General features: G+C 36.1%; 1 protein-coding gene across 4 annotated transcripts; it reads right to left on the bottom strand.

Moving 5' to 3' along the window:
- Window positions 1-27,579, bottom strand: CCP110 (centriolar coiled-coil protein 110). 4 transcript variants are annotated; one of them, XM_082857340.1, is made up of 15 exons: window positions 27,482-27,579; window positions 23,218-23,373; window positions 20,080-20,208; window positions 15,301-16,951; window positions 13,171-13,301; window positions 11,988-12,165; window positions 11,291-11,430; window positions 10,928-11,044; window positions 10,490-10,591; window positions 10,189-10,305; window positions 7,069-7,142; window positions 6,497-6,559; window positions 5,764-5,823; window positions 5,192-5,277; window positions 1-2,838 (listed from the first exon to the last, which is right to left on the bottom strand). In XM_082857340.1, exons 2-15 carry the CDS (start codon window positions 23,356-23,358, stop codon window positions 2,786-2,788), a joined length of 3,042 nt encoding a protein of 1,013 aa, XP_082713466.1. In that variant the 5' UTR covers window positions 23,359-23,373; window positions 27,482-27,579; the 3' UTR covers window positions 1-2,785. The 4 variants fall into 4 exon arrangements, with proteins under 4 accessions (XP_082713466.1, XP_082713468.1, XP_082713467.1 ...); XM_082857342.1 differs by lacking the exons at window positions 10,490-10,591; window positions 27,482-27,579 and adding an exon at window positions 25,740-26,062; XM_082857341.1 differs by lacking the exons at window positions 5,192-5,277; window positions 27,482-27,579 and adding an exon at window positions 25,740-26,062.
- Between the last annotated feature and the right edge of the window lie 214 nt (window positions 27,580-27,793).

Genomic DNA, 27,793 nt, shown 5'->3' on the forward strand with positions numbered 1-27,793 from the left:
AAAAGGGAACAGATTAAATAAATATGTGAAAAGGTAATATTTTACTGTGAAGTATAATTTTGGTTAGACATGGTATTTGTTCCCAGAGCTGTCCTTTAGAACCTAACCGATGTGACTCCACTGCACCATACCCCAATCGGATTTGCTGCATTCCATGACTGAAAGTCTTTGTTTTTTTAAATTTTTATAACCTACATGTATGCCCACTATGGTCTGTTACAGATAGCATTCCAACTTCACCTGCTTATTTTTTTTTATAACTATTACTCTTCATTTGGGAGTAGGAGGGGGATTGTGTGTGGTTGTTCATGGGACAGTCACACCTGACAGAAAAAAAGATCTTCATCTCCAGAATGGGTCCTTGTTTTCAGCTCAGTATGAGTAATAAAGAGTTCCCAGTCAATGTACATAATAAACAAGAGCAAAGGGTGGCCACTGGAAAAGGGAGAGGCTGTTCTCACACTGCCTTGTAGATTATCAAATGTAGTATCTCCTCGATAAGAGGTAAAAATGAGAACCATTGGACTATGCTCACGTTAGATGACCAGGCAGCAGCAGTGGTTGGATTCTTAACGCTGTGCAAGTCAGCAGCTTGGTGTGAGCTTCAACCTGAGCATTCTCTCCCACTGGATCCAGCTAAGACATTTCCAGCTCCAGTGAACTTTTGCCCTCTGAGAAGTCCAACTCATGCAAAATCAAATGCCAGGGGGCTAATGTTACAGGTTACATATGAAATAGTGGGATATACCTTTCATGGGTCTTGTAATTGTAAAAAATTATCATATTACAATATTAATGTCTTGGCCACATACTTTTCAAAAGTCCTTTCTTTGGTAAATAAAAAATCAAATGAGATTTCTTTTAAGATGAAAAGTTTATTTTGCCTTTTGCCTAGAAGCAAAGCTAGTGAAAATTAAAATTAAAGTATAAAAATAAATATAATTTACATTCATGGACATTCCACTCAAAGAAAAAATAACAAAAATAATATATATAAATAAAAATCCATTAAAAGCACAAAACAATGTCTGGCACTTTTATGAGAAAAAGCTGTGAACATTAAAAAAATTTATAAAACACACAAGCTTTTATCCTTAAAAAAAACACTCAAGTTTTGCATCCTTAATCTAAAACTAGTTTTATCTCTGAAACATACTATTTGTTGTAGCCAATTTGCATTACTGTACACAAAACTTTTAGCATCTATCTTTCATACTGGAAAGACCCACAAGATCTGAGTAAGCTGTATCCTGAGTTTTCAGAATGATAAAGCACAATTTATCATATTAAGATAATTTTGATACACTTTGCCCACAAATATAAATTGGTAACTCAGACATTTTTGACTGTGTTCTATTTCTAATTTTCTGATTCACTCATTAAATAAATGATACATCTCAATAAAGAAAATCAAGTTTACACCCAGAGTAGATTACTATTTTCTGTCTACAGCTAGATGTAAAAGTTAAATTTTAAATGGAACGGAAAATCGAAGAAAACAATCTTTATCTCGACATTCTTAAGAGAATATTAAGAATATATATATATAGTCTGCATTTTCAAAATACCAGTATCTTTTTAAAATTTAAGTTAGAAAGATTAAATGTACACATAAATGTTCCCAATTTTATGTGAGAAGCACAAAGCCCTTTTGGAGATGGCATGATAAATTAACAGTGACATTCTTTTTCATAAAATCATGTTCCCTTGGTAACACTTTTTGGTTTATATTTTAAATGATTATGTAAGTGATGAAAAACCTTAAACATTAGTGCCTCTTATGTAATGCAGACTTTAAACTAGACAGTATTATTATCCCATTTGAAAATCTGAATTTATCATATTGTATAGCCCTTTATTCTCCCCTAAATCCAGCATGCTAAAAAAAGCAGACTATGAAGAAATAAACAGACTAAATAGAAAATGTAACTGCATGCAACACGTTATTCTGTTTTAAAGAAATAGATGTAATAATGCATTCATTCCTAAGCGCTACTACATTTAAGAACATTGTGCTATCTTCCCCAAATTTGTTATACCCTCCACAGAAAGATTTTATAATTTAATAGAAACGTTTCTAATAGTACTAGGGTAACATACATTATTAACATACATTAAGCCTAACATTTCTGTGAGACAACTAGTTGCTGAGAGGAATGTGTACCTATGACCAAAATGGTGATGCCCAGCTACTCCTGTGGTGAATTTTAGGTGGACCACAATCAACAGGCAAGTGTTCTATCCTATGTGGTTACACCGTAAGTCCAAGAATATGAGAGATTAATCAGAGTTTTCAAAGTTACAAAACCGGGGAAAAACATTCTTCTGCAATAATTTCCCCTCAAACAGAACAGTATCTAGTTTATCAAATTCAGCAATCAGTGTGCAGAGATTAATGAAATTTATATTTCAGAACTTATTTATAAGTTATCACACCTTTTCAATATTTTATAGAAATAAACGCAAATGTCCTTTAAGTTTACAAAAAGGTTCTCGGCGGACACCTGAGTAATAAAACAAACTTATGTTTGTGCAGGTTAAGGACAGAAATGAGCCAATTACTAAACACTAATTTGTCTTCACCTGAAACTGATATTAAGAGGAAAATTCGGTGGGGGGGATGGGATTAGCCAGGCTGACCAAAATATCCAGATGATTTTTCAGCCCTTTGGCATCACTTTGCCTGTGTAAACAGAGTCCAGAGTTAAATAAAAAGTCGTGAGCAGGGAAAATAATATGGATCCTAACCCTTCCCCCCTTTTTTATCCTAGTGAATGTTGTCTTCTTAAGTTGTCGCAACATTTGGCTGCTTTCTTTGGATTTTTCCTGCATATACTCCTAAAAATAGAGCAAAACTATTATTATTTCTCAATGTTAGTTTTTCTGTAATGATACCATTTAATGAGTGCTCACTATGTACCAAGCACTGAGCTAAGCAAAACACATTATTATATTTAATCCTTATGTAAAATAATCACGAGGTCAAAACTGTTACTACTATTTTAACAATAATAAAACTGAGACATAGGAGAGTAAGTCACCTGTGTAAGTGACAGAGCTAGAAGTAGAAACTCTGAGAACCCAATTCTACCTGATTCATTGTTTTACTTAACCATTTTGCATTACTACCTCCTACTCTGCTTTAATTAGCAATTTCTGAATTTCACTATAAACTCTTAAGCACAAGACATCAAATGACTGTTTTAAAACATATATGAGATCAGAGACTGCAATTTAGTTTCTAAAAACTATAAACAACTTTAATTGCTTTGCAGCAAACTTTAATGCCTTAGAATTGTACTTCAGTCTAAGAATATGATAGTCTATCAACATAAAAATGAGTTTTCTATAAAATGCTTAATAAAAGGTTTGTCCTCCATGTAGGTCATATCAAAGCATAATTTCATATTTGTTTGAAACATAATCCAGGCCATTAAAAATTTAAGGAGGAAAGAATAATCTTTTCAAAAGCAACTATGGATCCCTGTGTTGAGATTCATAGTAGAATTTTAGTCATAAGCCAAATTTTCAGTTTATGTAAAAGGATAAAATTCTTTAGTCTTTTTCAATTGTCTAAATATGCACTCACGTATAAATAAATCTTTAGGAAAAATTAGGAAAGAATTTTTGTACTTGTTTAGATACATGTTAATTATACATGTTAATTCAAGGGTTAAGTACATTTTTATTAATAATTATGTTGCAATGCAATTAAACCACAATAGTTCTAGATACTAAACTTCATTGTACACATTAACTGCAATGACTTCCTATTCATCCTTTATACTGTTGCGTATTACTGAATAGAAACAGTAGTTGCTATTTTACTTATAGATTCACAGGTGACAAATAGTGGAGATGAAATGCATGAGAAAAGAATATGGAGAGTAGTCACTCGGGCAATAGACAACATTAGGCAAAGCAATACTAATTCCTCAATGATTTGCCAACTAGCTAGGATTTATTACAATATATAACACTAACATGAGGAAAAATGGAAAATGTCTTAAAATTCCGTGTAACTTCACAAGCAACAGGTCTGATGTTTGGTCTGAGTTCTTCCAAATGGTTATCTTTCAAACCAGCTGATTCTACCTCTGGAATAAGCAGGATTTTCAGCTCTGTAATCCCCTTTAAAACAACTCCATTGACTGTCACTCACAGTGAATTCCAAAAGATGACCTTTTAAATTATCCTCTATATATTCAACATTATGAATTAAACTCACTATATATACATGCAAAAGGTGAGCAATCAATTCAAAGTTGTGATCAATATCTTGTTCCCTCTTTGAACTTATGTGAATAACATGAAAAAATTTATGTTGCTTATTCCCTCCTAATTTGGAGAAAATTACTTAGTAATAAAAGCTCTAAAATATGACTAATGGTGTATTAATGAGAAGACTAGAATTGATTAAAGATTTAATTTTAATTGCCTGGTGATTAGGTTTCTTTTAAATGTTTAGAAATCAGTCTAGTTAAAGCAAAGCATTTTGCAAGTATGTTTAATGGATCACATAATTTTTGGTGAGTTATCACAGTGTCTTAACAAAGACACTTAAAAAATATTAAAACATTAGCTTAAGGGTTTTGCATTAGCTCAACACTGAATTTGTCTTTTTGCCACCATAAACAGGATTTTAAAATACACTTTTTGGCTTAGCCCTTAAATAATTCTCAAATAATGAACATAAAGAGAAATTTAGCTCAAGCTTCTTATTGAGCAAAAGATTAAGACTTCATCCCCTCCCATTTGGCATATTCACGTGTGACCTTGTGGTCAGACAGAAATTCTTCCCCTTATGTGCAGATACAAATATTCCTGGGTGACACACTTTCCCAAAGCTGTATAGACATGCACAGATTTAGACATCAGATCATTATATTTTACACATTTATAAAAACTTCTCTGAGTTAAGCATGTATAATTCTACAAAGTTTTCAGATTAAAAAATACATAGTGTCTCCATGGAATTTACAGAAATCAAGATTGCAACCACAGTTTCACTGAGATCTCCTGACTGCCGCAAAATACTAATACAAATGATCACTGGTAGGAATGATGGTGAATATGCCAAAATTATGGTGGCAAGGAAAGACAGTCTATCCCGCTGGTATGGCCTGGGTCATGGGGCAGCTTGTGCACGTCTCTCTATTGAATGGGTTTCAGGAATTCATTTGCTACACACCTGAAACAGGCGCTCTGTTAGGCACTCTGCTCTGTGAAGACTTCTGTCTATTTTGCACAACCCCCTTCACTGATGTCTTAGGGGTTCTAATTGAATATAAAAAAATTAATAAGTCACTTGCGTTAAGTTCTAAATGTTCAACATTCAAAAAAAGCAACCATACTGCATCAACCGTTCAAAGCACAAATAAGCTTGAAAAGAATTAAGTCTCATGCATGTGCACAGTAAAGAAACTATACCTTTCCCTTCGTCAGGAGACTATAACCATGACTTATGCTTTGTTGGAGAAACACTTTGGTGATGTTGAACTTACTATGTGGATGTTTACATTATTTAATGAGCAAAATGGTATGAAATGAAAAGTAAAAACACGCCAACATAAGATGATAATTAAAATTTAATACACAACAGTACATCAAAGGGTTATCTTTGAACAAAACGTTAAAAGCTCTTCCTAATACTATAAAAAGATCACATTTGAAAATAGTTATCCTTTATATAAAAAGCTAATCCCTCTCAAAGCTAATCTTGATTTGAATATTTTTAAATACCCATGTGTGTTGAATTCTTACCCTTGTCTACTCAGTAGCCTATGAACAGGTGCATTCTGTCCTTGATTTGGCTGAAGGACTCTGTTGACAAGGTAAATAAAAAATTAATTCAATAGGATAAATTCAGTTTTTCCCCCACTTTCTTTCAACAGATGAAAGAAACAGTGAGGCAGAAGTCAACGATGCAACGATTTGGCCTATACATTATCACAATGCAAAACAAATTGATTAAAGTGTATTAATATAGTGCTTATTTGCTCACCAAGAGAACAAACCTCGGTTTTTTTATCAGGAAAGAGATGTCTAACACAAGTATTAATCCTTGTGCTTTTAGATAATTTATTTATGTACTTTACAGAAGGAATTTTTCCTTTCAAACATCTGAGAAACAAAACATCACTCTTGTAAGAGCAGAAAACATGTCAGAAACATTAAGCTAGCTTTCTAAGGTTTTTAAGTAAGTATCAAAGACCCCTTGGACTGCAGACTGAACTCAGCATATGGGGCTCAAATTTCCATCAGAGATAGCATGTCCTACAGAAAGCTCCAGGAACATCTGGTCTGGCACATGACCATGTATATGACCAGGTGTTACTATGGATTCTGACTCTGTGACCCTCCACCCCAACAGGGAGAGATTTACTGATGTAAAGTAGAACAAAGCCAACAAAAAACAAGCTTGGGATTTATAAGATTTTCTTTCCCTTAAAAGTTAAAAAATAGCCTCTTACTGAGACTAAGTGATTTTTCTCACCTTGTTTCAGAAGGATTTTGCTTAACCAAAAATTTCTTATTTGGCATTCCCATTTCTGCAGCTCTAACACAATATAAAAATAAGGACACACAAATAATGTATTTAGAAAGGGGGAAAACACATGATTACAAATGTGATACAGGATGACAGAAACAAATCATCATTTCAAAGTTGGTGCACTACTGAAAGAGCTGTAATAGGCATACTAAAGACAAATTTCAAGAAAGAAGAGTTTTAATAGGATAGTTTCAGAATATTATTTGCATTAAGTTTTTCCTGCTATGAAGTCTTTAGGATATTTGAAAAAGAATATATTTAAAAGATATAAAATTAACACTGAATAAAAGGATTAAGTATTTTTAAGATTACTTGATTAGCTATCAATTACACAAGTTGAATGTTGACCAATTTATTAGTTAATACATTTATCTAAAGATAAAATCAGATTTTACCACCTGATTTTAATAAAACTATTTATATAAAGGGATTTCTATCACCTCAGCTGCAGAAGTGTTAACAAATTAATTGGCTTGATAATAATTAGAATATGACAAGACATGAAAAACACTTACTTCATGTACTTCTTCCTATCAAGAGACTTCTGTGTTGCAGCTGAAAGAGCCACTCGTGGACTTTTCATTTTATCCTTTAAAATACAAAAGTAACATAAAGCTCTAGTGGTACCAGTAATACCACTAAAGTATAGTATTGAATGATCTCAAATTGCATGGAAAAGCTTCTCTTACTGGCATTTTGAACTTTAATTTAGTCTTTACAATTGAAGCAGTCTAATTTTTTAAATTAAATAATTAAAATTATTTTTCCCAATGAAATGGTATAAATTTGGCTTTTCTTTTGCCAACCACACTAAGATCACTGATTCAAACCACAGATCTCCAACACTCTGATATACAGTTGACCCTTGAACAACACAGATTTGAACTGCACAGGTGACTTACATGCAGGTTTTTTTTTCAACAAATATATTGGAAAATTTTTTGGAGATTTATGACTTTAAAAAACTCACAGATGAACCACATAACCTAGAAATATGAAAAAAAATTATGTCATGAATGCATAAAATATATGTATATACTAGTCTATCCTTACATAAGCATAGGGTGAGTGATATTTAATATAAAATTAATGTGTTAGTTTTCTTACTGTTTTATAACTGCTTTCAAAGAGTTACATTACCATTCAGTATGCAGGCCTCTCGCTCTTTCTCTCTCTCTCTGCCTCCCTCTCCCTCTCTTCTCTCTCAACTACAGCCTATCATCACAGGTATGTGGGGTTTTTTTTAATGTAACACTGTTTCCAATACTGTATTATGAATATGACAACACTGTATGCCATGATTATAACAATTTATTCCTTAGTGTACAGGCTAGGCTACTGTGAAGCAATCATATTGATTACACTAGGTTCCCATAAATCAAACATATTGCTGCTTCCTCATTATCAATGCGTGAATTGTTACAACTGTAAATAAATGTGAACTTGTTTTTCACATTATCTTTTCTTTTTTTTATCATTTCATTTTTGATGTCTAATGTTAGTAATACATATAACATCTACAGTGTTTTGTATCATATAAGACAATATTGATGTAGGTACTTAACAGATATGATTCATCTTATAAACAGACAACATAAATTATGGTATTGATAAATACAGTACAGTACTATAAATGTATTTTCTTTATGATTTTCTTAATATTTTCTTTTCTCTAACTTATTTTATTTTAAGGATACAGTATATAATACATATAACATATAAAATATGTGTTAATTGACTATTTATGTTATTGGTAAGACTTCTGGTCAACAGTAGACTATTAGTAGTTAAGTTGTTGGGGAGTCAGAAGTTATACTGGGATTTCTGACTGTGGGCCACCCCTAAGCCTCCACGTTGTTCAAGGATCAACTGTTTTTCAAATTAATTTGGAGCCTCTTTTCTAACTCTGATTTCCAAAAGAGGTAAAATGTACATGACAGTTTCAAGGAAATTCAATCAGGAGCAGCGGACAGTTTTTTATGAGTCATCCAAGTAATATTCAACACTTAACTCAAAAATCTAATCCCAAAAACAGTATGTAATTCTTGCCAATTTCTTTTAAATTTGTCTACAGATTTAAATATTATTGGTAATCCTGGGAACTACCTGTTTTAAGAATTGTAGGATGGGGGCTTCCCTGGTGGTACAGTGGTTGGAAGTCCGCCTGCCAATGTGGGGGACACGGGTTTGGGCCCTGGTCCGGGAGGATCCCATGTGCCGCGGAGCAACTAGGCTCGTGCGGAGCAACTAGGTCCGTGCGCCGCAACTGCTGAGCCTGCGCTCTGGAGCCCGCGAGCCACAACTACTGAAGCCCACACACCTAGAGCCTGTGCTCCGCAACAAGAGAAGCCCCGCAATGAGAAGCCCGTGCACCACAACAAAGAGTAGCCCCCACTCGCCGCAACTAGAGAAAGCCTGTGCACAGCAATGAAGACCCAACTCAGCCAGAAATAAATAAATATTAAAAAAAAAAAAAGAATTGTAGGATGGGCGCTAAAGTCAATAAAGAATGATATTTAGTATCAATTACACCAAACCCAGAAGAACCTCAATGTGAAGTAATTATAGATAGATCAATCGATTGATCTGCCCCTGGTTCCTATTAATATTTGGTCTTTGACCCCAGTTCCTGACACAAAGCTCCTAAAACCCTTTTAATCAAATCTCCTGAGTGATAGGAGCATCTTTTGTTCTAATGCTTGATCTTTGACTTCGGTTCCTGACACTGAGCTCCTAAATTCCTTGAAATTTCCCAGGTGATAGAAGCAAGTTTTTTGAACCCAGGCCCCGACAGTGAAAGCACCGAGCCTTAACCACTGGACAGCCAGGGAAATTCCCCAAAGTATCTTTTGTTCTAATAAGACAACTTTTGGTGGGCTCTGAATGAGGGCTAGTCACCAGAAAGACCAAGCACGATTACAACCTTGAAACTTTCAGCCTCACCCCCTATCCTCTGGGGACAGGACAGAGGCTAGAGATTGAGTCAATAATCAATCATGCCTACATGATGAAGCCTCCATAAAAACCCTAAAATACACATCCACATGCTGGGAAGGTGGCACACACCCTCCACAGGACAGAAGCTCCTGCTCTCAGGACCCTTCCACACCTCGCCCTATGCATCTCTCTATCTGGCTGTTCATCTGTATCTGTTACTGTATCCTTTATTACATAATAAACCATTAAATGTAGGCAAATGTTTCCCTGAGTTCTGTGAACCGTTCTAGAAAAATTTTCAAACCCGAGGAGGGAGTCATGGGAACCCCACTTTATAGCTAGTTGGTCAAAAGCAACATAATTATTAATAAAATATACTTAACCCTTGAATTAACATGTATAATTAATATGTATCTAAACAAGTACAAAAACTCTTTCCTATTTTTTCCTAAAGATTTATTTAATGAGATTGGCATCTGAAGTGGGGGCAGTCTCATAAGACTGCCTCCTTGACATGTAGGATCTGATACTAACTCCAGGTAGATGGTATCAGAACTGAATTGAATTGTAGGACACCCAGCTGGTGTCAGAGATCTGGTGTGGGGGGAAAACCCACACATTTGGTAACAAATAATTTGTGAGTGTAAAAGAAATAGAGGGTTTTTTTCACTCACTAGTTTAAAAGTCATGTAACATACCATTTGCCTGAGCATTTTCTCTTTGCGAACTTCTCGATCATGATGTAGAATAGACATTCTTTCAGCTGCATCCATTACAAAGAATATGTCATGAATACCATACAGGGCAGCTCGCAACTAAGTTCAAAAGAAGAAAATATACCCATTTAAAAAGATGAGGTTAGAGATCAGTAGTATTACGTATGCTCTTATTTAGAGAAAAAGGTTAAAGTTTTCATTGAAACCTACTTTCAGTGGTTCAGTGAAGGTAGAGAAATAAAACATTTCCATTTCCTAAGAGCCTTGAGGATACATGCATTACCTGAGCTAACACTCTTTCCTGAAGAGAAGCATCTTGTGCTGAAACAACACCTCTCTTTAATGGTGCTTCCAACTGAAAACTTCTTATGAATTCCATAGTATCCTGAAAGAAATGCTCCTTCATTTTTCTAGAAAGATTTCATGATCACTGGAGTTTCCTTTTGTTCTTTTTCTCAGTCAAAACGAAATGAAGAACACAAAACTATTACATCAGAAGTCAAACAGCACTCACTTTAAAGTGAGACAAAAAAATGCACAAATTACTTCGTTTACATATTTTAAAAAATTATCTGAATGAGATTAATCAATTTCGAAAACAGCCTATGTGACTAAAAAATGTTTGATCTGCCTAAGTTCTGAACTAATTTGTCAACTCAGCTGTCACAACACTGATAGAAACTGAGACAGAAATGTAATACAATTTACACAATCCTCTTACTTTTACAGTTTGTCGAAGTTGTTTCAGTTTATCTGTCTGCATGAGCCTACGAGTAAGAAATCCTTTTGCTACTGCAGTTACTTTGTTAAATTTTGCTTGTACTTCTGCACTGAAAACCTAGAAGAAATAAGATAGACACAACATTTTAATAATCTGAGCATTATACTCAAGATTGTTTTTCTTAATCTATTACAATGACTAAATTCTTCTATGTGTTTACTCTGTGTAGTTTAATCTTTAATAAAAGTTAAGCTTTTGATGTATTGCAAAATATTTATGCCTCATTTGTATAACCTAAGATAACATAGCTCTTTAGAAAAGATATAGACAGACATGCATGCATATATCTTTAAGTTTGCCCACCTGAGACCATTTAGTTTTGGCCCTTCCAAAAGGTCTTGTTACTGAGAGTTTGGTCAAGCCACTAGTTGATGATCCCCAGAGGTAGAATGGTACTTCACTTGCAGAACCAAAGCTGTGTTGTAGGGCAGAACTTGTGAAACCTTGAGAAATATACATAAAGTATTATACTTGATGTCAAATAATTAGAATACACAGAACATCCAAATAAACATGACACTCATTAAGAATAACAACTCTGAAACTGATCCATAGCAGACTTAAAATATTTATGGACTTTAAGCATATGCACCAGATGGATCTTTTCAACACAAACAGCATCTCAGGATAATTGAAGACGTGAAGATAAGCTCTTATTGGGACTGGGTAATTAGATGTAATTCAAGATCACTCAGGAGATAGCAAACTGTGTTATCACTTGAAGAATATCACCTGCTACTTGAATGAACAAAGACCAGGCTCTGAGTCAAATTTCCTGATACTTTCCTTGCTAAGGTGGCTTTTCTCGTGAACCTGCTCATTGGTCTTTGATCTGCTGCTATCACTTCATTTTTCACCAGTTTCTAAGAAGCTGGCAAATAGCATGGGTTGGATGTGGAATGACTTATAGAAAGGAGGTACAATTTTAAAGTGTGCCAAATAAAATATCTTACTATAGGATAATTTTTTCAAATGGAAAAGGATTTTTTTTAATATTTACCAGAACTATTTGAATTTGAAGAATGGAGTGAGTCCACTTGAGACAGCATTGTTTCTACTAAACCAGAGTCACTTATCTTTCTCCATTCTAAGTCCACAGCATTGCTAATGTCCAATTCAGAGGCTTCCGCTGTAATCACCTTCTTCTCTTTTAACATTTTCTCCCGTTCTTCTATTTCCTGTAGATTAACAGTTTATTATAATATGGTAGCTCTTTTAATTACATCTCCAAATAGTATTTTAGGCTCAGCTAAAAGTATGTATGGGGCTTCCCTGGTGGTGCAGTGGTTGAGAGTCCGCCTGCCGATGCAGGGGACACGGGTTCGTGCCCCGGTCTGGGAAGCTCCCACATGCCGCGGAGGCACGTGAGCTATGCGGCCAAAATAAATAAATAAATAAATGCTCTTTAAAAAAAAAAAAAGTATGTATGGTTATCAGCAAATTATTATTTATTTCAGGTTCTCCTCCCTCAAATAAAATTGACAATTTATTTAATTGATTTTAAAATGTGATAATCTTAAAACAAGTGTCCTTCCTCTTATGATGTACTCTTACAGAATGCATATTTCAGCATCTACTTACAAAATACCTTTTAAAAATACTACAAATTTTGAATCAAGGATTCAATTAAGTATCCTTTTGATAAATTATGCATTTATTTTTAGATAAGGATCAAAATATTTTAGTTCACATTTTGGCAATAAAAATACTCTCCATGACACGGGGAGGGGGAAGGGTAAGCTGGGACAGAGTGAGAGAGTGGCATGGACATATATACACTACCAAATGTAAAACCAATAGCTAGTGGGAAGCAGCCGCATAGCACAGGGACATCAGCCCGGTGCTTTGTGACCACCTAGAGGGGTGGGATAGGGAGGATGGGAGGGAGGGAGATGCAAGAGGGAAGAGATATGGGGATATGTGTATATGTATAGCTGACTCACTTTGTTATAAAGCAGAAACTAACACACCATTGTAAAGCAATTATACTCCAAAAAAGATGTTAAAAAAAAATTGATAATTCCAAAGTCACTTTTTTTTTAATCCAAACAAAAAAAAAACTCCATGTATGAAAATCAATAACCCCCTTAGATTAAGATACACAAGGGTAACAATTATAAGTGTCCTATACATGACCAAAACTCCACTCACCAGCCCTATATCCCTACATTTTAATTCCTCACCTTTTGCAGTCTCTCCTGTTCCCTTTCCTGCTCAGCTATGAGTAGCGATAACTGCTGGGCATGCTGCTCTTCTAGTCTCTTCCGCATTTCTTCGAAAGCTAACATCTTGCTTTTTAATATCTCCTCACCTTCTGAAAAGAAACATGTCCCCTCAAATTTAGAAAATTTAGTAATATCTGATGTTTTATAACATCAATTTAAATTACGCTTCTGACCAGAGAGTATTCCTGGATCTGACCCAGTACAATCAAGATACAGCCAGGTCGCCACTTTGAATCACATTCTCTTTTGCCCTCCTCTCATTTCATGCTACTAAAGGTCTGTATCTCATCACCCTAACCCACTCGTTCGACAGATCCCATCATGATCTGAACTGATGAAGCCAAGACTATGTGTTCCATCCAATTCTCTTTACTCCAATTAACTTCACAATGTGGTTCTCATGTGCATCTCACCTCCATTTATTTTCTTCACTCCTGTCCTTCTCCAGGGTCTCTGGTATTGTAGCTTCTACTTTTGCTTTGTTTTACTTTTTTAAAATAAATGTTACTTTGACAGTATAAAGCTACTCAGCTTGAGGCTCCAAAAAAGACTGGATATTAAAATTCTAGATATTTTAATTACTAACTAAAAAATTTATTAAATCAGTATGACTATGCAACTTACTGAATAGAAAGTGGTATGACACTTTGAAATGTTGAAATATCAAGTATTACACAGATGTAGCACATAGATATTTAGGAATCCATTATAATTCAACTAAATTCAAAGAATCCTTCTTTCCAAATACACAATGATTTTCATTGAAGATAAGCGCATTATATTTGTCCTACCTGCCATGGTATTCTGATAATTTGTTCCTAAATACATTTTATTCAGCTACAACAATATGCAGTTGTTCACGTGCAATTTTTTTATAGGCGGGGGAGGGGGGACTGGAAAAGCAGTTGAATTGTAACGTTCAGCAAGAAAGGAAAAAGGCCCTCCACTCGACCACTCAGCCAACAACTGGAGTCCATTCAGCTCTACCTTAAAAACTTTATAAATGAGTGCCTGTCCAGGGGATCCCTCTCTGGGAGGTGTACCCGAGGCAGGCAGCCAAGCTATGGGCAGCTCTCGGCACGATGCACTGCCGCCCTTGCCCACTCTGATAGCAAGCCGGCTGCCTCCATGCCTGGCCTCATCTCACACGCACCGGCCTTCCTCTTGTGAAAGCACTGCCAGAACTGCCACTTGGTCAGTCTGTGTACTGTAGGTATTCACCGAGCCAGCTTCCAGCCTGCTATGTCATCTACTTGGAGAAGCCAAGCTGGCTCCTCAGATATCAACTGTTTTTATTAGAGTGCTTATAAAGTCGCACAGGTGTTACGTAGTCTGCCCCAACCCAACCCTATTTTTCCTATAAACCTTGTTACTTTTAGTGTGCAATTTTACAGAATACGAAGTTTTTTTCAGGAGGATGCATATCACATTAGAGTTGAAATGTCTGTGTCTAAAAACATAATTTACTTGATTTATATGTCTTCCACATCAGTAATGAAGAACTATGAGCCATGACAACAAAGTAAGGAGTAATAAAGAAATGTTTTAACAAGTTACTGTTAATATAACACTAGACACAACAGAAATTTGAAATAATTTTCATTAATAAAGACACCACTCTTGAAACACTACTCACAGAGCCTTATTTGTGATATCTTCTCTAATAATTTAGTGTTAAAGTGTTTACTAAAGGGCCAACTACATGAAGATCTCATTACAAATGAAAGGGCAAACTGATGAAAATATTAGAAACCACAGTCCAAAAGGAAGACATCATAGCAATATACTGGATTAAAACTATGAGTGATGTTTCATGCAAGAACTTTTTCCTCCAGTCATTAACAATATTCTCTATAATACCAAGTGGATTGTGAAAGATTCATAATCTAAATAGGAAAATCCTTTAAGAAAGCCTATCAAATGGCAGTAAACTGTAGCTAGTGATGCTCTCTGATAAATGAACAGATGAAGACAATTATAATTATTCTGCAATTATTATTATTATGACAATTATTAATTATCAATTAAAGGTATTAAATAGAGATGCCACCTGCTTGGCAGATATTAAACACTTCGAAGCTTTCTTACCTTTTGAACTACTTTCTAACATTTTATTCTTGTTGATGTAGACAGACCCCTTAGAGTATCTTTTTTCTGGCAAATGTTGCCTTTCCTGTTCAGCTATTCCAGTTGTTATGACATAAGGCCAGTTTTCTTTTTGCAAATTATCAATATCTAAATCAAGTCTCCGTTTAACTTTCTCAAAACTGTTATCCAAAAATTGTTCATTTCCACAGGACGCTGCAGGGGTGTCCATATGCTGTCTGGTATTCTGGTTTTGCATCAGTAAAGGAGATGGGTTTTTTACGTCATAAGACTTATTCAGTCCCATTTGGAAATTGCAGGAGTTTTTCTCTAACACATTGGCTGACTTGAGTCCACTCACAGTTCCAAAGTTTTGACTCACTATACATTGACTGGTGGCATATGGCTCATGCAATCTTTCCACTGCAGTACATGTACTGTCCATTTTCTGTGGTCCTCTCCCATCAGATGTTAACTGACCTTCCGTGATAGCAAGTCCATGAATAACTTTATTTTCTAATTGACTTCCTGAAGACTGACATACTTGATTTGATTTACCTAAAACCATTTCCTGTATGGCTTCAGATGTATTTTTACTGACATAAACCTTGCTTGAACAAACTCCTGCTAAATCAATTGGTAACTCTGGCACAGTTTCAGGTACATTTGTTTTTTCATCAGTTTCTTGAACAACTAAGTCTACTGCCTGTTCTTTTCCTTTAGGACTTAATTCACAAGCATTTATTGGGTTATTTATAAGTATATGACATGCTGATGATGGCCTAGAACACCTTCGATGCATTTTAGGACTTAGGCTTGGCTCTGGGCTAGGTAATTTGGCATATGAACCAGTAAGACTTTTGATGACATTATTTTCAGTAACAAAAGTGGGAATGCATTTAAAATCAGAATCAGGCTCTAAAACAGTAGAATGGCCAGTTGGTATAGGTATGTCCACTTTAGAAAAGCTACCTAAAATGGACGTATTCACGCTGCTTGCTTGAGTGGAAGCACCTTGGAGAAGAACATTTGATTTATTAAGGCTTGGTTTGTCAGGAATAACTGAACCACAGTGCCTGCCCATCAACTGGGCCTTCTCCTTTTCACAGTCAGTCACTTTAACAGCATCATTTTCTTTGTCTGAATAACTCTCACTAACACTCCTCTTTGCACTACTTCTCAGACTGTGTCTAGATTGCTCTCTTTCTATATATTCCTTTGACTTTTTCATCAGCTTCTGAAGACTCATTATGTAGGGATCGGGAGTAACTTCCCCCAGAAGTGACGGATCTTGTTCTTCATTTGTTGGAAAGAGACCACCAGAAATAAGTAGCTCTTGTGCAGCTGCTGAGGAGGTCTTTAGAGAAGCTTCGTTTTCTGCGTGGCTAATATTTGAACTATCACATTGCTTCAGATAATTGAATTCTTCTGAGTCCCTAGCTAAGTCTACCCCATTAGATTTAAATTGGTCCTCAGTATTCAATGGCAAAATTCCAGGTATCTTTTCAAACTTTGCTAAAGTAGAGTGTTCAGTAGGGCTTGGCAAGATATTTGGAAGTGTAGCAGGAACATTCAAGTTTCTGACTTCTGAATTAGAGTAAACTGTTTCAGTCTCCCACTGATCAAAATCACAGGCATTAGGTGCTTTTCTAACCTGAAAAAGGAAATTTAAAAATTATTATTCCCAGGAATTCCCTGGTGGTCCATTGGTTAGGATTCCGTACTTCCACTGCACGGGGCACAGGTTCGATCCCTGCTTGGGGAACTAATTTCACATGCCGTGTGGCTCAGCCAAAAAATAAATAAATAAACAAATAAAAATAAATTTAAGAAATAAAAAGTAATATTTCCTGACTACACAAAAAGCCTTTGATTTCATTGTTTTCTAAAGTGAAACTGAAGATTCAGAGTTCTAATATTTGAAAACACAAATAAAAACTCAGATGACCTTTTCTATGGTATTCTATATCACATGGAGCTCAAATTACTATAAAAAGCATCTACTGGTCATCCTGGCCTATTTATTAACAGATTAAAAGAGAATTCCCTCACAGTCCAGTGGTTAAGACTCCGCACTTCCACTGCAGGGGGTGCGGGTTCAGTCCCTGGTTGGGGAACTAAGATCCCACATGCCGCCAGGTGCGGCCAAAAAGAAAGAAAGAGGGGCTTCCCTGGTGGCGCAGTGGTTAAGAGTCAGCCTGCCGATGCAGGGGACATGGGTTTGTGCCCCGGTCCAGGGGGATCCCTCATGCCATGGAGTGGCTGGGCCCGTGAGCCATGGCCGCTGAGCCTGCGCGTCCGGAGCCTGTGCTCTGCAACGGGAGAGGCCACAACAGTGAGAGGCCCGCGTACCACAAAAAAAAAAAAAAGAAAGAAAAGAAAAAAAGTCACTTATCTAATCTGATACAAATATGAACATATGTGCATATATATACACACACATATATATTCATATACTCATGTGCAATTTAATCTTGGAATAGAAGCATTTTCCTCAACTTTCTTCTGGTTATATGTTATAACATCACCAACTGCTCCTCCTATGAGAACTGTCATCTAGGGATAATAATGTGTAAGATAAATAGCAAGTAATTAAATTTCTTACATAGATGATTCCTCTTTAACAAGGACTAACTTGCCCAGGACACTGATTAAGCAAAAAAGTAATTCAGTACCAAGACTCCTGCCTCCCATACGCTTACTCCAAATTTTAACTAAAATCCTTCTATATGATGAGACAAATTTGTGGTAAATGAAAGGTCAGCCATCTAGCTTAATACTTAAAAAATAAGAAAAACTTCAACTTAAAACCTGATTAAGGCAAGTTTCAATTTGATTAGCTGGATGATCATTTAAACCAGCAACCTGGGGGCTTCCCTGGTGGCGCAGTGGTTGAGAATCTGCCTGCCAATGCAGGGGACACGGGTTCGAGCCCTGGTCTGGGAGGATCCCACATGCCGCGGAGCTCCGAAACAGGAGAGGCTCACTCAACAGTGAGAGGCCCGCGCACCACGATGAAGAGTGGCCCCCGCTCGCCGCACCTAGAGAAAGCCCTCGCACAGAAACGAAGACCCAACACAGCCAAAAATAAATAAATAAATTTATAAAAAATAAATAAAAAAAAAAGCAACCTGTTAATGAGTTTTTGAACAAGCAAAATAAGTTAAAAATTTAATAAAGATGAAAACAATTGTATACACAAAAGATCCAACAGAAAACAATAAAATTACATTTTGTATCTAAATAATTCGACTTTGCAAAAGAACAAAAAGTGAACTAGGATGTTTTCTAAACATTATACAAGCATATATGAAACTGGCAGAAATCATTATCATATTATCATATGAATACACTCCAGAATCCTGAATTTTAAAAGACTTTTAGGTTGTTTTGTATGTGTTTTTTTTCTTAGGCAATATGGCACTCCTATTTTACCTTACAAATCCCAAGACACGTAATGATTTCCAGGTACTACACAATAAACAGTACAACAAGATCTACTTGGTCACAACCTCACGATCAAAATAAAACAAAAGGGATACATACTCATGACACATGTTCGCAGGTTTAAGTAAAATAAATTATTTCCTCAAAATAGCTAAACATTTCATATTTGTGATATTCAGCAGCCATGCTTTTTGTACATCACTAAGAAAGCCTTTGGTTAGACAATTTAAATAACAACAACAACAAAACCTATCAGAATCATCAGGTAAAACAGACCTTAGAAATCTATTTGTATTATATAAAATTTCTCTATCTGAATAATTAATTCATTACTCTATAGTTCAACATTGTACACGTTCTATTAAGCAGAGAAAGTCTTTAAACTCAACAACAAACTCATTAGTAGTATATTTGATATATTCCCTCAGTGGACCAAGAATGATATGCCATTTTTGTTCCAATAATAGGAAATATCTAATAAATTAAAAACCTACCTTTATTGTGCTACTCACTACATTTTATAAACTCAATATGAGCAGTAATTATACTTAACAAATTAAAATCTACTACCCACAGAGAAATGAAGGTAGTAGTTAGTGGGAAATATCCTAAGGGTCATTGTACATAAATCATCTAGTATGAATTACACAAACCACAAACCCCTAGGATTATAAAAAAAATTAAAAGATGTAACCAGCGAAACAGCGTTATATAAGGCAGAAATTATTTGTTTTATCTAATTCACTGTTTTTAGTATGAAATGATCCAGACCTTAAAACACATTGTTTATACAAATTCAAATTAAATAAAAATCATTGCAAAGGTATAGATGTGTTGTTTAAGAAGCTTCAATTTGTATCTAAGATGCATCTAGGCAATTCTATTATCTAATCTAAATTGCATTTGTGTATCTAAGAGCAGAATTTTCACCAGAAAAAAAAATGGGGGACAGTTATTTACTTTAGCAGGGAATGAGAATAAGGTCATTGAGTCAATAGTCTGATTAGTTCAGAGGTAAACTACAATGGCCAATTCTATCATTTTGTCACTGAGAATTCAATGTTTTTAGAGTCATAAGACATAGACAACAAGCAATTATACTCAGTGTATGGGTCCATTGTCTAAGTACCCTCTGATTCAAGTACTGAGCACCACTACCAAGCAAGTGAATTTTCTTTGGAGTAACTGAAATGGAATATCACAAATTATGAAGATTCTCAAGCTTAACAGTATATTGGTAATTAACTACTAAGGCAAATTTATTTCTGAAAAATTATCATCAATGCTTAATTCATGATTTCTTAATTATAATTTAAAAGAGCTTAAATTACACACCTGAACATTTTCAAGAATCTCCTGGACACGTGTCAGTAAAGCTCTATTCCTGTTAACCTGCTTTCTTCCTTCTACATCAAGTGCTTTCTGCTTTTCTTGCTGCATTTCCTTTCTTTTCTCAATATTAAGCTGAAAAACATCATAAATATGTAATTATTTCTCATAAATGTAAAAATATCATAAAATCAGGTAGTTTTGAACCAGAATGATTAAAAATGTGTGCAACAGGTAAAACTAACTATAGTGAAAGAAATCTGAACAGTGGTTGGGGGTGATGACTGGGATGGAGCATATGAAATTTTTCTGTGGTGATGAAAATGTTGTGTGGGTGTGAGTTATAAATGGATGCCATATATCAGAACTCATGGGACTGCTTTTTTTGCTTTTTTTTTTTTTGGTCGCACTGTGTGGCATATGTGATCTTAGTTCCCTGACCAGGGATTGAACCCATGCCCCGTGAATTGGGAGCACGGAGTCTTAACCACTAGGCCACCAGGGAAGTCCCCAGCATTCATGGAACTTTAACACTTAAGATCTGTGCATTTTACTGTAAGTAATTATTCTCAATTGAAAAAAAAAGTTGAAAGAAAAAAAAAACTGTTCACTTATCAAATGCTCTGAAATGAAAGATAAAATTAACCCTATTGGCTACTGTTGAGATTCTCCTTTGGTAATGTCTTACTTCACTGGTTCAGCTAAGATTCTTTAGTTTCTAATCCTCTAATCAGTATACAATTCACCTCTTTGCTACCTCAAGAAAATGTCCAAAGGTTTAATGATAAAAGAAACAGATAATGTTTTATTTGCCTACAAAATCAGAACACATATTTGGTTCCACTTCATTGTAATCTCCAATAAAAATGTAATGTATTGAAAAAATTGAAGGCGTCCAAGCATTATTTTTTTGTGTGTGGATTTAAGTCTTTATTATTAAGTCCTGGGAAGTTTAGTCACTATGTTAAGGAGTCAAGACTTATTTTAGATTTATGCAAATAGAAAACATGTCATAAAAAATTATTTCAAAGTTGCAGTATTTGACTATCAAATACAACCTAAAATCATGGATTAAGGTCCATAAGCATTAGATTTTGTTTATAAATAAGTAACTGATGAAGTCGTAGACCTTACACAACAAGGCCCAGACATTTTGGCCTATATTAAACTAATCAAGCAATATGTCATCAAGTAGCTGATAAAAATGTTTTAAAATCTTTTCTTATTTGCATGGTACCAAAGAATCATTCCAGTTTACTTGCTAATCGAAAAGAGAAAAGAAAATGTATACCTTTAGAGTCATATGGCAGTCACCACTGTAGAAGCAAGTGTTCAAACTACACATTACTAATAGACAAACAACTACACATTATGTAACTTCTGATTTAATTTAATATGAAGTACATGGCATCATCTCCAAAGAATTCTTGCTAAAAATGTTTAACCTGACTCTAACCAAACTATTAAGCTAATTTCCAGTTTATAGGAACTACAGGGACTAGAGGGTAAGTTAAATGTCACCATGAGGAAACAATTAGACAAATCCAAAATAGAAGGCATTCTGTAAGATCTCTTTAAAAATTTACTATCATAAAGAACAATTTTTTAAAGAAATTAAGGAACTGTTCTACGTCAAAGACATTAAAAAACATAACAAGTGAAAAAAAAAAAAATACATAACAAGTGAATGCTATTTGTGAACTCTGACTGGATCCAGACAATAAAAAAGTTATAAAAGACATTTTGAGCACAAATAGAGAAATCTGAATATAAACAGAATATTAGATGCTATTAAAATCATTATTAATTTTCGTAAAGTGTGATACGATATTGGAGTTTTATGTAGGAGAGTATCCTTATTTTTAGAAACTGTATACCAAAATATTTAGGGGAGAAGTGTCATGTATCTGTAATTTTCAAATGGCTCAGCAATAAAAAAAAAAAAGTTTTAAATAAAGCAAATAACGCAGTAAAGTGAAGACAGCAAAAATGTTAAAAATTGTTGAATCTAAATGGTAGATATGTGGGTAGTCACTGAACTATCCTTTCAACTTTTCTGTATGGTTGAAAATTTCATTACAAAAAGTTGACAGAAAATATTGACCTTTTAAATCCTGCTATACAAAAAAGAAATAAATTTAAAACTCTCTTTCAGTAATATTTTCTGATTTGAAATAACGTCACATACATTTATAAAATATTCAATCAGTATCAAAGGGAAACACGATGAAAAGTGCGTCTTCCCTCTCATCTGATATTCCCTCACTCCTCCCCAGAGAAAGAAGGTAACAGTCTTATTTAAAAACCCAAATAGTTAGCATATATTGAGTACCTACTATGATCTAGGTAGTGTTCTAAGCATTTTAAATGTATTAGTTCGTTTTCCTCAAAACAGCCCAATGAGATAGGCACTATTTTTTAGCCTCATTTAACAGATAAAGAAAATGGACCTGCAAGTTCACACAGCAGGTAAGTGGCAGAGCAATAATCTGAATCCAGGCCAGAAGGATCCAGAGCCAGGCTTTAACTACTACTCTATACTGCCTCTGAGAGCATGCTGTGTCCAGTGATTTACAGCAGCTTGTGAAGATCCTTCCATGCCCACACATTAAGATCTACTGTACTCATTTTAATGAGTCTATAAAGTGGACCAGTTAGTTAAACTAGTCCATTACTAATGGACATTTAAGTTGTTTATCAATCTTTTGCTCTTTTAAACAATGCTCCTGTAACCTTACACATACTTCTTCAGGCACATGGATGAGTATAATTGTAAGATATTCCCCAAAACAGAATTGCTGAGTCAAAGGTTATATACACTTTTAAATTCTGATAAACACTACCGAACTGCTCATCAAAAAATAAAATCAACCGATTCTCTCAGCAAAAGTGCATTTTAAGTGCCTCCTCCCCACAAGCTAAGAAATACTAGGTCCTATCAGATCGTTGCCAATCAAATGTTAAAAAAAAAAAGCAAAAAACAAACAAAAAAAACCAACCGCTAACTCATTTGCATTTCTTTACTTATGAAAAGGGTCAGGCATCTTTTTGATATTTATAAGCCAGCCTTTCTTTTGTTTTTCTGTGAACTACCTTAGTGGTTCACTATAGAAAAAAAGATTATTTAAAATCAAAAACATTTACCAGTGGAGAAAGCACAGCCACTCCATGGAAGCGAATAAGTGAGATGCTTTCAGACTGGACAGGTAGAAAGCTCTCTGTGGCTAGTGATGCTTCTTGGATTCTGGCAAGAATTTTCTCACAGAACTTCTCATACTCTTCCATCTTCCCACAATTACACTACAAGAGAGAAAAAAAGCCATTTTTAATGTGCTGACAAAAATAGATCTTAATTTATTTGGCAAATTTGTAGGGCATTGAAATATTCCTAGAATTCACAATTCCTAGAACTGGCTTTCCCAGAATTGTTTCACTGATCAGGAGCTAATTCTTGGCTATAGGAAAGCACCTCAAGACCCTGCCCAGTCAAGCCTTGCTTCATATATTAAATATTTCTGAAAATTTGTACATAATCAATCTTTAAATGTGATTAGTTTAGAAAAGTACTAAGAACTCAGCAATGAAACCTTCTGAAAGGAAACAAAGTTCTATACAACCTAACTAACTTCAGTTGTAAAACATAATATTATCTTTTCTTCAGGAGGATTTATCTACACATCACAAGGAAAACTAAATAGGACTTCCCTGATGGCGAAGTGATTAAGAATCCGTCTGCCAATGCAGGGGACACAGGTTCGAGCCCTGGTCCGGGAAGATCCCACATGCCGCAGATCAACTAAGCCCATACACCACAACTATTGAGTCTGTGCTCTAGAGCCCGCAAGCCACAACTACTGAGCCCGCGTGCCTAGAGCCTGCGCTCTGCAACAAGAGGAAGCCACCACAATGAAAAGCCTGCGCACCCAACGAAGAGTAGCCCCCGCTCGCCACAGCTAGAGAAAGCCCGCACGCGGCAACAAAGACCCAACACAGTCAAAATAAATAAATAAGAAAGAAATCTAAGCACAGAAATGTGTACCACGGTTTATTTAAAAAAAAAAAAACCTAAATAATACAAAGGTTGGAATGCTTTTGTAGCCAAAAAAAGAGACAAAAGGGCTAGTTAAATAAAAACTGGTATTTACTTTTAAAAGTTCTTTTTTCTATCATGGAGTCCAAAGTCTATTACTTGCATATCTAAAGAATATAATTTGACTCCATGATAACTGAGCAAATCAGTCGGAAGTGGAAAACAGAATCTACTGGCTCTCATATTAATTCACTTTACTGTTAAAAAGTGGAACCATCACCAAACCACTTAAAATAATCAGTCCAGTAATTTCACAATTTCTGGGAACCTGTGATGGTGGCTATGAAAATACAAGGTAAAAGGAAGGGTTAGATACCAAATTCATTCATGTAGCAAGTGTTAAATATTTGATTGCCTGTTTCCATAGCATTATGTCTGGCATTGTTTCCTTTAAATAAACAAGGGAAAGGGAAAGGGAAAGAGGGATATCACTGGACACATAACCAACAACGATATGATCTGTGAAAACAGAAAAAATAATACAATAATGCTTCTTTAAGTGTTCATTTTAAAACAATTAATTAACAAATAAAAAAAGAGAGAGGGAAGGGAAATTCAGTTCATGACGTGGGATATGCAAACATGAAACAAGATACAATACGATACTGCCCTAAGCCTCAAGATACTTAAAAATTTAGTACGCTAACGTATCAGGGACAAATAATATCACAGTTAGCAATGAAGAAAAATCATATTCAAAATTATGATTAGATTATGAAAAAAGATATATTGCTACTTTTGACCAACTGGTAGTCTTATTAATAGCAAGACTTCCTCCTACCATCCCATCAATTCTAATTATTTCTACATTCATTTATGCAAACTGAGAGTTTAATTTCAAAGAAATGGTTCTCTAGAGTGTAAATGAGATTATTTTGCAAACTTATATTCATAAGACAAGCAAAAGTAAAAAACAAAACATAACACCTTAACTGCATGATAACCATAGCAAGGCCTCCTTATTTAATCTAGACTTCAACCCACATTATGATATCTTAACAATCAAAATAGGCATAAGCTAAGATATGAGAAATTCGAATGACCCCATTTCTACTAAAATACTTCAAAAGATTTTTTAACACAACCCATGCATCCAGCATTACAAGAAACCAAAACAGATTACTCATACAATTAATGTAATATACTTCCAATGGACACACAAGCAAAGAATGGAAGGTCTGGGAAATTTAAGGAAATAAAATATCTTTATGGCAAAAGTTTTATATTTCTTTCAACAACATCATATAAAAAATATGCCTCATTGCTTCAGAAAGTTAAATTCACATCCCTTAAACAGTATATGTTTGTCATATATATTGCAGACATACAGCAATATATTATTATTACAGCATAACTTATAGCCTATAATAAGGTATTAAACATCCAAATACAAGTCTAATATGATGATTATGGAAATTACCAAGTGACCCTACAGCATGACTGGATCATTCTCATCCTTTAGTCTCAGCTTGGAGGTCTCCTCTTCTGAGGCCGTCCCTGATTATCCCAACTAAATTAACCCTGTGTCATTCACTATCACACTACCCTGCTGTTTCCCAATTTTCATAGCACTTACCACTATCTGAAATTATCTTGTTTATTTCCTTGGTTTTTGTCTTTCTTCCTCCACCAAAATGTAAGCTCCATAAGCACAGGTACCTTCTCAGTCTTGCTCACCACTGAATCCCCATTACATAGGACAGTGTCTGTACACAGTAGGCACTTCATAAAAATATTGAATAAATAAATTAGGATAATTAGCTCAAACAATAATGTAAACCAGAAAAAGAAGACAGTGGACTACACAGCAAAGAAGCTAGCAAGGAAGAATGGAATTTTGAGAATGACTGTTTCATAGATGACCCTTTTCTCAGAGAAACTGGTACCTCTAAACTGCAAGGGCAACCATTTAAAAAGTGAGTGTCTGTATCTTATATGATTAAGCAAGAGGGCACTTCGCTTCTCAGGCCACAATTACCCCTGTCAGAAGGGTTTTTTTAAGGGAGCCTGGACTACAAGGCCACTCCAACCACAAATCTGCAGCCCCATACTTTACCAGCAGGCATTACTGGTCCACTTGAATTAATAATTTGTTGGCTGCATCAAGTTCAGACATGCCCTGTCTTCTCCATTTAGACGATGATCCTTCCCCAAATAAGCCTCTTTGCAAACTCCATAGACTCATGACTCTGCTACCTACTCCTCACCAGTGCTCTATCAGAAATGTCACTGAAGGGAATGGTAAAAGTAACACAGAACACATCTTGCCTTGTTGTCAGTTGTTAGCTGGTTGTTTACCCATCAGTCATCCTAAAAACAAACTTCCTGTAGAGGCAATAAAGGGGAAGGTTCTTATTCAGGCACACACACTAGCTGTATGTTCTTGGCAATTCACTTACCATCTCTGTCTCAGTTTCCTCATTTGTAAAACAGGGATAATCAAGAGTATCTATCTCAAAGAGATTCTGTGAGGATTCATTAGTATACTGTAGGATATGCAGAAAGCATCAATAAATGGGAGCGACTTTTATTTCTAAGAGGATGATGATGACTATGATTTTTTTCACTAGTTTATGAACTCCTGGAGGGTAGCGACAGTTCTTGGTTCCTGGTAAGATTCAATTTAACTTAAAAACGTGGAAAGGGGGACAACGGCTTCCTCATTTTGCTGTGTCCAGACCCCTCCCCACTAAATCAATCTCTAGGCGCCTGCCATTTGCCTAAACTGGGGGGTAGGGAACTGGGATTATAACCAGATAGAAGCAAAGGGTGGGAAACACCCAGTAGCACCATGGGTAATAAAGAGAATTTCCTTTTTTTCTTCATGCTTCTGCCCCCAGAGAATCGCAAAGGCAGAGTAAACAGCGCTCCTAGGGTCTTTGCTTGGTGGTAACTGCCGTTCAGAAATGGCCAGGGCACACCCTGGGGATGCTCCCCTCGCCAGAAAAAAAAAAGGCCCAACCACTTTTATCAACAGGAGGTGGTTCCTCGGGTCTGGCCCGAGTTTATTTACTGTGGACCCTCTGCCCTCACCCTAGCGCCCCAAGCCCACCTCCCCCAACTCCTCTGATAAGGCTCCATCCCGAACACCCACCAGACGGTGCCAGCATCTGAGCATCACCTCCGCGCCCGGTGCCGCCGGCCCCCGGGATATCCGCCTCCGCCCACCCGGAGCCTTCCCAGAGGCTCGAGGCCCAAGAGCCCGGCACCTTCGCTCGGGTTCCGTGCAGAGCCCGCCCTCAGATAGCGCGCCAATTCCGCCCGCCCTGCGGCCTCGCAGCCGGACCCGCTGAGTCAAGGCCCCTCTCACGCACACACCTGTTCTCCCACGGCCACGGCAGCTTTCCTCCCCTCGCTCCGGGCCTCGGCAGGAAACAAACTGCTCAATTGGTACTGACTGAGAGCAGCTCCATCCACCGCCGCCTCCTCCTCCTCCTCCCCGCCATATTACGGTGCTCAGGCGGCAACGCGGGCTCCTGGCAACCGCCGCCGCCGCCGCTGCCGCCGCCGGCCGGACTCCACCTCTTAGGGCCGGCACTTCCGGTGGTTGCTTCCGGGCCGTTGGACTGGTTGGGCCTCCACAAAACTACAATCCCCGAGGTGCTTTGCGCGCCTGGGTACACGTCCAGG

This window comes from Leucopleurus acutus (assembly GCF_964270905.1).
Source record: "Leucopleurus acutus genome assembly, chromosome: 16".
NCBI lineage: Eukaryota > Metazoa > Chordata > Mammalia > Artiodactyla > Delphinidae > Leucopleurus > Leucopleurus acutus.

Excerpts from the sequence above, each read along its gene's own strand:
- CCP110 (XM_082857340.1), bottom strand. The coding sequence starts at position 23,358 with ATGGAAGAGTATGAGAAGTTCTGTGAGAAAATTCTTGCCAGAATCCAA. Across the intron at positions 16,952-20,079 it reads AGATTCTTGAAAATGTTCAG|GTTAGAAAAGCACCTAATGC; the intron begins GTGTGTAATTTA and ends TTCCTTTTTCAG. Across the intron at positions 6,560-7,068 it reads GATAGGAAGAAGTACATGAA|AGCTGCAGAAATGGGAATGC; the intron begins GTAAGTGTTTTT and ends ATATTGTGTTAG.